This window comes from Strix aluco, chromosome 4 (assembly GCF_031877795.1).
Source record: "Strix aluco isolate bStrAlu1 chromosome 4, bStrAlu1.hap1, whole genome shotgun sequence".
Taxonomy (NCBI): domain Eukaryota; kingdom Metazoa; phylum Chordata; class Aves; order Strigiformes; family Strigidae; genus Strix; species Strix aluco.
Window position 1 is genome coordinate 124,586,934 of NC_133934.1, and position 12,460 is coordinate 124,599,393.

The 12,460-nt window shown below is 40.1% G+C and overlaps 1 protein-coding gene across 2 annotated transcripts in view; it reads left to right on the top strand.

Annotated features, from left to right (window-relative positions):
• The window catches only part of BRF1 (BRF1 general transcription factor IIIB subunit), a 179,327-nt gene that overhangs the window by 37,115 nt on the left and 129,752 nt on the right, over positions 1 to 12,460 (top strand). For both annotated transcript variants that reach the window (XM_074820977.1, XM_074820978.1), the window contains exon 3: positions 9,634 to 9,807. In XM_074820977.1, the coding sequence (XP_074677078.1) occupies positions 9,634 to 9,807 (174 nt within the window). The remainder of the gene's footprint in view (positions 1 to 9,633; positions 9,808 to 12,460) is intronic.

Here is a 12,460-nt window from a genome sequence, read left to right on the forward strand (position 1 = left end):
TTTAAAGATTTTGATAATTCTGTTGCCTATTGGTAAAAGTTATTTTTTCCTATATTGTTCTGTATTCTTGAATTTTTCTAGCTGTGTAGATTGATGACAGTTGCTTGTTAGTTAAATGCTTTTTTCTTTGTAGGTATGAAACAAGTTCTGATCTATCTTATAATGCTAGAATTATGGGGTTTTAAAACTTTAAAAAAGTGATCTTTTCAAAACTGTCAGATTATGTCATGAGCAAATCTTTTTTTTTTTCTTGCAGTGATGTAGAAATGATTTTGGATGGTTGAAGGTAGTGCTTGGATCAGCACTAATGCTGTGTGACAGCAGAAATGTTTCATTTCTTGTTGTGACAAGAGTAACAATTGGTAATTGATAAGTGTGGGGGAAAAGCTTTACATGTATATACATACAGAAAAATCTCTAAGAATAACTGTCATTTAAAATGTAATTTAAAAAAAAGCACTGTCCAAACAAAACAGAGGAAGATTAAAGCAAAGCCTAACTGATGGTGCTTTCAGAAGGAAATCTTGCATGCTCAAAAGCTACCACTACCTAAAAGTTCTTAGTATCTTAAATTTTTCTTTCTAATTCCCTTAACGTCAGATAGGTAAGGGTTATGCTACATTAATCATACATGTGCTCACAGTTCTTGCCAGTAGTGTAGCCTTCCAGCTGTTTCGACTTTGAAACAGCTGCAAATCTTACGTGAGTAAAAAATTGAGTTGACAAAACTTTTGGATATAAACCAGTCCATATTTGCTTCCTTCCAAAATTAATCTTAAACGACCTGAAGCATTCTAATATACAAACAACTAATGAACATGTTAGCATTTGTTTAAACTGTGATAAGTCAGACTTTTGTGTAAGCTTGCTTGTATGAGAGGAGTGGCGAGGGCTGGGAGCAGTAGCAGGGAAGCAGGAGGAAACATAGGGATAGTGTGTGCTTTTCTCTTTGACCCATTTAGGCTGCAGTCTCACATTTGCTTTAAGTCAATCCACGTGTACGCTGCTGCTGACAGCATTTCTCCTCACCCCAGACACATTCTGCTGCCGTTAGGGCTTGGGAGGCTGCTTGTTGAGTTATATGAGGGAACTGGTCCAACTGAAAATTTAAGTTTTTGTTGTTTGGGCTGATTTTCAGTAGAGCAAGTTCCCTCATCTGTATCTGCATGCTGCCCCGTAAATGTCACACCGGAGATGGGAACGCTGTCTGCAGCAACAGCTTGGGCTTTAGCTTGACTTAAAACAGTCGTGATCCAATACCTTCAGATGCTAGTGAATCAACAGACTGGGGTTTTTGCCATTGTTTTAATGTCAGCATTGGCTGTGGTTTTCCAACTCTTGACACCAGAAGTGAAGTTCAGTTAAGACTTCATTAGCATAAAGTTCTTTAGCTGTATTAAAAAAAAAAAATTAAGGATAAGAAGCAAGCATGCCACTGTCTGAGGATGGTGGGACAAGATTGGCAATAGGTTAGGCACAGCCCATGAATAAACCGTATGGCTTCTAGTCTGTTGTTGAAGCAGGGGTAGTAGTTAGATGGATAACATGAATTCAATGGCAGCAGTAGAAATACCACCTGCGAGGGAAGCAGAATTCCAGGAACTGAATGCAGAAAGTCAGAGGAACTGCTTATGATGCCAAATTTTTCAGAGTGGGAAAGGCAAATTAATTCAAATGGCCAGTTGCTGTATATGCAAAGAAGCTGCCCATGTGGGAGTGGTATCATATAATCAGGGAATGGAAAAAGTGCTTGAGGAGGGGGGTGGGGGAAGTTATGTGGGCGCTTTGCAGGCCTGCTTTGGCATTAATGGAATACAAGGGCCAGTTTTGATGGAATGAATACTTAAAGAAGTACAGATAAGTGCTGGGAAGAGACATTAACAGCAAATTTTCTAGGTGAAAGAAAAGTAGCTTAGTATCAAATATTTAAGAAGTGGTTGGGGTAGTGACCGCTATCTGGATTTTTAGGTCATTAATCTTAAAGTTGCATGCTAGTTCTCTTTAGCTGAGTGAATGAATGAATATTTGACATGCGAAGGAAGGGCTTTACCAGGAGAGATGGGGAGCTGCACCTGGTAGCTGGGGTGCTCTCATGGGAGGCAAAATGGATGGGTTGGATTGTTGTCAGCAGACAGAGAAATTGAATACAGGTCCCTGTGCTGAGATAGTCTGGTTCTGGCCCTAAGAAGATAAAGTGGAGGCATCAATCCTTCAGTAAACAGGTCTGGATTAAGTCTTTTTTTTTTATTTCACAAGGTTATTTTTAACAAGGATCAGTTTACTGGTTTGGTTTTCCGTGCATCCCCGTGAACAGTTGTGCTGGTGCAGCTGGTGGAATATCACAGGGAAGGAGCCAGGAACTGTTTTCCTCTGCTGAGATAACGGGAACAGAGCATACCCTTGGGCACTCCCCGAAGCAGGTCTGCCAAGTGACACAGGCACTGGGAGGCATCAGTCAGAAGGGGACCGAGCGTGCACAGACTCCAGGCTGCTCAGCCCTGAGACAGGCACATCCCGTGGAGAAACCGGGGAGTTCTGTGGAAGAGCAGGGGTCTGAGGACGTGGGGTACACCCACAGTTAGGTGGTGGTGAAGTGGGGATTTGGGGCTAGGTGAAAGTTAGGCAGAGTGTGGGAATGAGGCCAGCATGTTCATCACTTTTCTCATAGGCAGTTAGGTGTTACTGGGAATAACTCTTAGCTATCCTTAATAAAATTCAAGTTGTTATTATGCTGGGTCAGGACTGCTGTAATGTCCTACTGTGCTGCTACTTTTTACTGGTCGTTGGCCTTTTTCATTACAGGCTCGCAGAGATGAAGCTGCTTCTCACTCATGGTATTGTGTGTGTTGCTGGAAATGCTCGGTGTGATCGCTGCAGCCATCGCCTTGATTTCCTCCCTGCCTCCCCCCATTGTTTGGGCATTAAATATTTTCTTCTTTGATCATGGGATGTACCCTTGATTAGGCTTCTGGGACCAGACTTCATAAGAGTATCTCATAAGAGTATCATACTGATATTCCTGGACTTTCCCTGTTGTGGCTTTGTTTATTTTACTTATTTGTAATACAAATAACATAGAAGCCTGGCATGGAGCTAAGAGCAGGAAATTCATTCAGGCCTTGAGCTGGGACTTGTTGAAATTGAAAGATATGAAGAGCATGCAGGGATGCCCACATATAAAAACTGCTCTTTTTTCCCCTTTTTTGGGAGTTCTTTTGGGAAGCCTTTTCCAAGAAAGAAAAGGAATGAAAACCCAAATGTAGAATAAAATCTGCATATAAAATTCAGTCAGTAAAGTAATTCAAATTCTGGAAATGAATACCCAAGCAAAAACCATCCAAAACGTTTCCTTTAATAGAATCTAATGTTTGTTACCATAACAATCCTTTTTGGAGAAAAATAAATAAATAAATAAAAAAGGCTTAGTGTTGACATGACACCATTGCCAGATTCAGGTGGTGCTAGTTTCCAGGGCCCCTCAAGCAAATTGCAGAAAGGGGGGAAAATCTGTATGCCTGGATTTTGACGATGCAATTTAGTATCGTAATAACAATTCATTTAAGCTCTGGCTGTGTACTGCCTGTTATTTCCCTGGAAGCTTATGCTTTGTACTGAAGAGTACTACTTTGAAATAGCAGTGTTACAGTTTCTGTCAGTCTGAGGGGAGGGTTGAAGATGAGGAGGCAGAAGCCAGATGAGAGTAATATATATCTGTAGCTGCTTGACATTACTGACTTTTAAGGGATCCAAAAAAAAGGTATGCTTCCTCGTGAATAGGGGAGGAGAACAAGATGTTTCTGTAGTAACAAGATCATAGAAGAAAGAAAATTGCTTGTAAAGAATGGATCTGATTTTCCCCCCTTTTCTGTTTTGTTCCTATTAAAACTTAAGCTGCAGTTTTGCTATCAACTGCCTCTTGGGTAAACATTTAATATTATCAAGATTTTCTGCAAATCTATCTTTGTGACAGTGATTTCTAGCCTACATGTTTTGTAATAACTACTGTTTCCTCCATCAAAACAATAGAAATTTTCTGAAATAAAAGGATAGTAGCATTCAGTGGTCCTATCTGAACTAACACGTTCAGGTCTTACGTGCCAGTTCAAAGCATTGAGTTTGGCATCAGTTGAGAAGATGATGGTGTTTCTTTCAGCATGCTGGGAGTAGATGGATAGAAACACTTTTTTTAGAAGCTTGGAACTAAAAACTGAAAAGGGCCTTTTGTTTTTATATGCAGATTCAGGAGCGTGATAAACTTTACTACTTGGTAGCCTGGGAACTTGATTTTCTGTGTTGCTTACAGAAATGCAAGCTTTTCTCTCTCTCTTCTTCCCCTGCCTCTCCCTCCACCCCAATGGTATGATGAACCTTTGAGAAATAAATGGGAACTGCCTGGTGTGTGTTGTATATGTTGCAAAACTTCAGTAGTTTCTAGACTTTTGTTCTTTTGCTCTTTAAAGGAGAGTAATTTTACAGTTTTACTGGTGAGGGAAGGGGAAGGATTTTTGTAACCTTCCTGATGAGCTTGTCCTGCCTTTTTAAAAAGGCACTGTTCCTTGTCCTTTTGCCAAAGATATTTAGACACCACTTTAAATTGCAAGGGCAGCATGAAGTGTAAACTTTGACCTTAAAGGCTCTTATTTCTTTTGGTTTAAAAAAAAAAAATCCCGAGATCTGTCAAAAACCTGTAAGGCCCAAAAGAGACAAATCTTATTGCAAATTACTAATAAACAATGCACCTACTAAGAGAGTTGTTTTACCCCTGTTTATTTTGTCTTATGTTGTACTCTTGCTTAGCGCTTCAGAAAAAAACGCAATACTTATTTCTGACTGTTCCACAGAATCGTCTAGGTTGGAAGGGACCTTGAAGATCATCTAGTCCAACCATTAACCTAGCACTGACAGTTCCCAACTACACCATATCCCTAAGTGCTATGTCAGCCCACCTCTTGAACACCTCCAAGGATGGGGACTCCACCACCTCCCTGGGCAGCCCATTCCAACACCTAACAACCTGTTCTGTAAAGAAATACTTCCTAATATCTAGTCTAAACCTTCCCTGGCGCAACTTGAGGCCATTACCTCTTGTCCTATCACTTATTACTTGATTAAAGAGACTCATCCCCAGTTCTCTGCAACCTCCTTTCAGGTAGTTGTAGAGGGCGATGAGGTCTCCCCTCAGCCTCCTCTTCTCCAGACTAAACAACCCCAGTTCCCTCAGCCGCTCCTTGTACGACATGTGCTCCAGACCCTGCACCAGCTTCATGATGATATTCCTTTATAGTACTGAGATAGCAGCTGAAAGTTTTTTGCGTAGTGTCCTACCCAAACTTTTTTTAAAAACTGTTGTACTGGAGAAAAAGATAAAGTCTGGAAGCTGTTGTCTTGAGTTCTGTTTTATAACCCAGAGCAGGGCAGGGTTTAAAGGTGTGGCAGTTCTTTTCCATCCACTAGAGCAGTTCAATTCATTTGTAACAGTGCAGTGTAATCTGGTGAATATTGAGTTGAACAGATTGCTAATAAATTGCATTGTAATGTTGGATATTCCCACTGTTTTGGCTGAGATCATAATGCTTGTTGCATTCTTGTAGATAGCTGAACCAGCTCACTGCACACTGGGACCATATGGTCAAACTGGTGGAAAGGGCATTAGGCAGCCGTTAGGGCTGATTGAAGCCATGCTGTTAGTCTAGAGCAAACGATAGAGACAGTCAGGAGATAAACAGCAAATGGAAGGTTATAAAATGCCACCCAGCTAGCGAGGAGCAGTGGGAGTATGTTCAAGGGCTGACAGACATAATGCAGAATTGTAGGTTTGCTGGAGGGAATTGCTCATCTTCCCAGCCCTGTTGCTTGCAGCTGCTCTGCAGCTCCTCCCTGCCCTGACCATGTTGCTGAGGGAGCAGTCACTCACGCAAGAAGGGGTCTGAATGCTTAGCAAGCTTTGTGGCTACCATTGCACAGTTATGAGGACTTTTAATGTTGGGGATTGGCAGTAAGAATGGGAATTTGGTCTCTGTTCATGTTTGTCAGCAGTAACTGAAGCACTGGATAGAGAATTTATTTTGATCAGTTATTTTCTTATGCCCAGTTTCTCTAAGTATGAACATCTGCTCTTCAGATACCAACAGATTAGATTGTTGTATTTATAGTTAAATAAAATATTAGAGATGCATTTTTGAGCCCTGAAATGTCAGATTAGGGAGATTGGCTAAAAAGGTTGGAAGTCACAAAATTACATGGTTTTGGTTGTCATCTGACTGGGATGAGGGCACTGTACAACAGTTTGGTATTGTACTGCAGTCCTGGGGCAATAGCCATTTAGCCAATACTTGCCTTTTCTTGGAGTTACCTTTTGAATGGAGATGCTTCTTGAATCTGTGAAGGAAACAGGAGTACGAGGTATATTCTGTTCCCTGTGGAGAAACCTAGAAGCATGATTGCTAATGCTAACTTTTCCAGCTTTTTTTTTTTTTTTTGGTAGTGTTATATAAGATAAACAGAAAAACAGAATTTTGTTGTCATGTTAAATTCAAGGGGCAAGGGTGGTGATGGGGCAACAACAAAGCTTTTGGTCTTTCTTTAGTAAGTAGGAAACATTACAGAATATAAATATTTATCTTAGATGATGCTATAAGCAGTACATTTCTTTCTCTCTCATAACAGATAAGGACGAAACCAACTTAGTCATCAAGATACACGTAGCTTCTAAGATGCTTCTTGTCCTGTGTTAAGTTGTTCTTTTTTGGGATCAATGGCATTGTAACAGTTGTCTTATTTTTCTAAACTATATGACTGACATAATACTACAAAGCAGCTTGAGGGAGTACTAACACACAGAATTAAAGCCTTTGCTGGTCTGCTGAAGGTTGAATAAAACATTCAAAGAAATAGTATTTCCTAAGTGGACAAGTACCTTCCTGTGCTCTTAGATCACTTTGTTATTTGTCAGTAGACAGTGACTGGTCACCCCTAAAGTAATTGCATTTTAAAATATTGATGCTGGATGAAGAGTTTAGCTAAAAAAGCATATATTACTCAAACAAGCGTACTGTTTACCTAGGATGGATTATGATGAATTTTATTTCAACATTTGAAATTAAGAAAAGGTTAAATACTCAGAGAATATTAATGGTAGCTTGGGGATGGGACCAGCTCAGTGGGAAAAATAGTTCATGAAAGAAATGGATTTCAAATATCTTCCTCAATGTTATTTTGTTTTTCTTCTGGTATGTTGTGAGTCCTGAATGAGAGTGGTGTTCTTGGGAGGAGGATTACCTGGTAATGGAGATGGGCCAGGGGGGTGCTGGGGGAGAAGACTTATGGATGTTTGTCCTGTTCTTATTCTGCATCTCCAGCTCATTTGGGCTGTTCTCTGGTGTGTGCCCAGGACTGCACCGACCTGGTGCTTGTGGAGCCAGGTGGACCCTGCATACTGGTTCCACCATTAGTCCAAGAGGCATTCAGGAGTGTGTGTGGCTCTTGGCATAGGAGCCACTGTTCTCTATGTTTTTACAAAAGTTTTACTTTTACAAAAGCTTTACTTAAAATCAAAATTCAGACAACACTTAAAATTGCTGAAATTGTTTCTTGTTACTAGCTGCCTTTGAGGACATTGAGTTGGACCATCTTACTTAAAGGGAACGCTGTGCACTTGCTGCTGCAGTGATTCCAGTCTGGATCTCCCTGCAGCCAAGGGAGAGGTATATGGGCATGATCGTGTCTATTTTTTTTTTTTTTAATGTTTGTACATCTGCATGGAGTACCTAAAATCTTTACAGATGACAGTTCTTTGTGTCTTCATCTCGGGAGCTAAGCACGGAAAAATACGACCAGATAAAACAGGAAGCTTAAGTGATAGGAAGAGGGGGCTTTCCATAGCCTCGCTGATCCATGGTGGCTTCTGGAGTGGACTTGCTTGGGCAGGGGTTGATCAGGGAAGCTGCTTTGTTGCCCCTGCAAAAACAAATTTTAGTACTCAATTCTAAGCACATTCTTTTTGCCCACAGATGAGTACAAACCAATTCTTTCTTAGGGACATAGAAGTCTTGATCCTGCTTCAGCATACAGGTTATAGAACATGAAATAAAATTCAGGTGAGGGCGAGTGCTAGTTAATATCATAGTTTTGAGAAGATGTCATATTTGTATTTGAGGCTGGTGAGCACCAGTCCAGGACCTGCTGATGGCAGTAGAAAAACTATTCACTTAATGGGCTTTGGATTACTCTTGAGTAGCTTATTGTACCCACACCTCCTGCAAAAGGTAACATATCCTTCCTCTGTCATTACTTCTTCATCCAAATGTGTTACACCTTGTTGACCAATGTGCCTTAAAGGAGATCTTGTTGGTGAGTGCAGTAATTGCCGCTTGTGCGGGAAGGAGAAGCCGTCGCTTGGTGGCAGCTCCTGTTTGGCCGGAGTCTTGCTGACCCTGGCTGTGTGTCTGGAGTCACTTTTTATTAAAGCTGAATTGAAGCAGCATCTTTGGCAGACAGCTGATAGGAGGTTAAGCATTTTTACCATGTTATTAGTGATGAGGGTGTAGGGATTTGCATAAAATTAAGATGTGCAGTCTATGCAGGTGCTGGCGTTGTTCTGGTAAGCATGGTGTGGTCATCATCGCTTTCTGTGAGCAGTGGTGACTGAGGCGCATGGCAGTCGTCGTGCCCCCTTCAGCAAAGCTACTCATGACATCTCTGAAGGGAACAGAAGAGTGTTTCCTGTAAATACATGTACTGGAAACATCTGCTTGGCACATTGAAGCAAAGGATTTTTCTTGATGTGTCATCTGACCCCATATGCTGAGGAACTTCAGTGCTCTGTTTTCCTCATGACTTCCCCCATCTTTTTTTCTTAAGCTGTCTTTTCGGCATACTCTTCCAAAGCTGGAGCTGTAAGGATGGCCCAGACCTTGCTTCCTGCATCTGTCCGAGCAGCTGTACCGCTTCCTGCCATGAATCATCTGAAACACACTTTTTTAAAAATTATTTTATTTAAGGGTGAAGGCACATTTGTTTTCCTGAAGCCACAAACGAATCTCGACAGTCTGGCAGCCAAGCCTTGAATGAAGGCTCGGGTGTGAAAGTGTTCAGAGGAGGGAAGTGCCTTCCATTGGTGGTGATCATGGGCAAGCCTGGAGCAGAGCTCCTTTCCTTGTGGGCTTTGGTTGTGGTCAGAGGAACTGCAAACTTCACTTCTTGGAGAGCTCAGCAAAATGTCTCCTCTGTTTGCATGTCAGCGTCAAACACGCCATGACCTCTGGTTTTCAGAAGTTCGTGCTAATTATCAAATGATGTTAAGGGAGGGGGGGCATAATCTTTTGCCAGAGAAATCTTGGCTATATTTTGGATCCTCTCTGGGGCTGATATTTGCAGCTTTGTTTTCCAGGGCTCATCGATTGCATGTATTTCAATTCTAGCAATCCAAAACGAGGTATTTTTTGTCCTGAGGAGCAGAGGATATATAATTCCTGGAACTTGAGAGGTTACTGTATTTCACATAGAGATGAAATCCAAAATCCACCCCCTCAGTTTTGTCTTTAAAAAAAAAAAACACCAAAAAAGCCCCAACCCAAAACCACGTTAACTACAAAGTTGTTAAGCATTTTTTTTTTTCCTTGTTAATTTTTCTAGGGAAACGTCAGATTCACCACTTGGGAAACCAGCTTCAACTCAATCAACATTGCCTGGATACTGCCTTTAATTTTTTCAAGATGGCTGTGAGCAAACACCTAACTCGGGGGAGAAAGATGACCCATGTAATTGCTGCGTGTCTCTACCTGGTGTGTAGGACAGAAGGAACTCCTCGTATCCTTTCACATTTAAAATAAATAAATAAATAAAAGACATACCTTTAGCAAATCAACTATCCCAGTTAGACCTTGTTTCAAAATTTGAAAAGGTAAGTGTTTAGGAGCTAACTTTGTTACTATTGTTTGTATATGATGAAGTGAATGGGAGCGTTTCCTGTGATTCAAGTAAAACTTTTCTCTTTCTAAATGTACAATGCTTAGTATTTGCAAGGAGCTATAAATGTTACTCTACCTCCCATCAATAACTAAATTTCTTCTTTTTCAACATTTTTCTTCTAATATAAGAATGCACTTTTCCTGTGCTTTGCTAGGCATTACTTGGTTTTGGTGTATTTCTTTATTGGTTTGTTTTACTTCTTTAGAACAAATGAAAATTAACCCCAAGCCTCCTGCAGTGTCAGTGTTAAAGAACAGATTAGAGTTCTAGTAGGTTTTCCATCAAGATACTTGGATTTCCTTCTTTTAATGCTTGTGGGAAGGACTCACCTCCGTTTTAGTTTTGGGAAAAAATGCATTTCATAAACTCTGAAATTTGCTCAAAGATCATACAGACAATCAGTGGCTAGAGGTGGGACTGCGCACAGGCCAGATTTGCAAGTGAGTACTCCTTGCTCTACACCATCCCTATTTTTATTTTGTAGAACTTCATTAAAATCCATGTAAGCTTTAAATACTAATGACCATCCAAATGCATTTGTTTTATATATTTTTATTTCTTTTGTGCTGTATTTCAATTTCTGGAATTTGGAGTTTAGTATCAAACAATTACTTCTGTGTTATTTTACTTTTTTTCTGCTTTAAAGCATATCGTCAGTGTATATTTGATTTGATGCTTTTTCTAGATTGCTGTTCTTATTCTATGTTTTAGCAGTTGAACAGCTTAGCTTTCCTTTTAAGATTGAGGTGATTTTTTTTATTTTTTTTTTACTTTCAGAAACTATATTCAGTATTCTTAAATCCGTGCTTTCTGATAGTAGCAATTAGGTACATTGTAATGTAGCAGCCATCTGTGCACCAAGTGTGGCTAACTTTTTTAGCAAACAAAACATCCTTTGCTTGTTTTATGTCCTTCTTTAAAGTGTTTCAGCATGTATCTCAGGAGGGTGTGCTGGTCTGGTTGACACTTCATAAATACCTAAACTCATTTCCCAATTTCTTTCGTTAAATGGAGATAATAGCCTGTGTGATACTTCACATAAAATACTAGGAGTAAAGTACGAATAAAACTGCAAAGATGGACTCTGTCTTTCTATATCAATATCAGAAAGTACTCTATCTTCATTTGCACAGTTACTGTGCCATCTGGGAATCAAGAAGTGGTAGTGCATGACTGTATGGCTCAATTTTGTTAGTGTTGATTTTTTAAAAAATCCATTAGATAAACTTAATTTTGTAGTTGATATTAAGAATTTAACTGTGTTATGTTGGGAGAGTGGTTCAGCTTCTGTCCGTGTTCTGCTGTTTGGTTTTTTGCTTTGTGGTGGTGTTTTGGTTGTGGGTTGTTTGTTTTGGGTTTTTTTTAAGTATTTAAAGTCCAGTGTAGTTTGACAAACAAACTCCAAATAAATTGTGGATTCTGAACCTTGAAATAGAAGTTCCTTTTCTGGTGTCTTGTCCTTTCATTAGAAACTTGAAAACCTGAGAGCCACAGGTGCATATTGCTGACCTTTGAAATTTAAAATATGTTCAAACCTCCATAGATTAGATTAATGGTGATGATCATTATCAATGTGTTATATTTGTTTCGAGCCAGATCTGGCAGTAGAGGCAGGCATGTTCCCAGGGCCTTTGGTCCAGAGGGACCAAGAGCAGGTGTGGAGGATGGCCATGTGCAAGATGCTTTAACAAGAATGAAGATGCATGTTCAGTGTAATAAGCTTGCAGTTGGTTTTGGTCTTTTGGAGAAGCCAGCAGAGGATGGCATGTGAAGAGGAGAAATATGCTGTATGATATACTATACAAAGGACATACAGTATTTGTAACACTTCAAGATTTATATACACTGCTAAGTAGATTCACTGAGTTTAAAGTATTCATTGTCATTGTGTTGGTTGTAGAACTCTTATAAAGACATTTGGGAGAAATTTAGAAAAGGAAGTTAAAGACTGAAGATTGATGAATGTATTTTAGTGGAAATAAATAACGTGGAAGAAGTAGTGATGGGCAGCAGCATCCTCAGAGCTCAGAGACAACACCATGGGATTGGGTGGCCCAAGTGACTCAGGAATTGTAGAGGCAAGAAGAATTATCTGGGAACAGATTAGTCTCTGAAGTAGGAGACAACGTGTTTCTTAAAAAATATTATGGTAGAAGAAGCAAAGTATGCATGTGGCCTGGGGAGGTGCTGTGGGATGTAGTCAGGGGCTGAAGTGGCAAGAAATGTGTTCTCTCCAGGGGCAGAACCAAAGGAGTGGGAAGCATTTGAAGAGGGAAAACAGGATTTAATTGTGTCTGCATTGAGTTCAGTTTGAGAGTGGAATGTATTTATCTGACATGGATATCTGCTTATTCTTCTTTTTTCATAATGTACATGTCGCCAGCCAGCCTCTGAAAATGTGAGGAAAATTGTAGCCAAGTCTACTGGTGCAGTTTGAATTATGCCTAAATAAACCTCAGCCTGAAACAAAAAAACATTAAGTTCTCCTTGG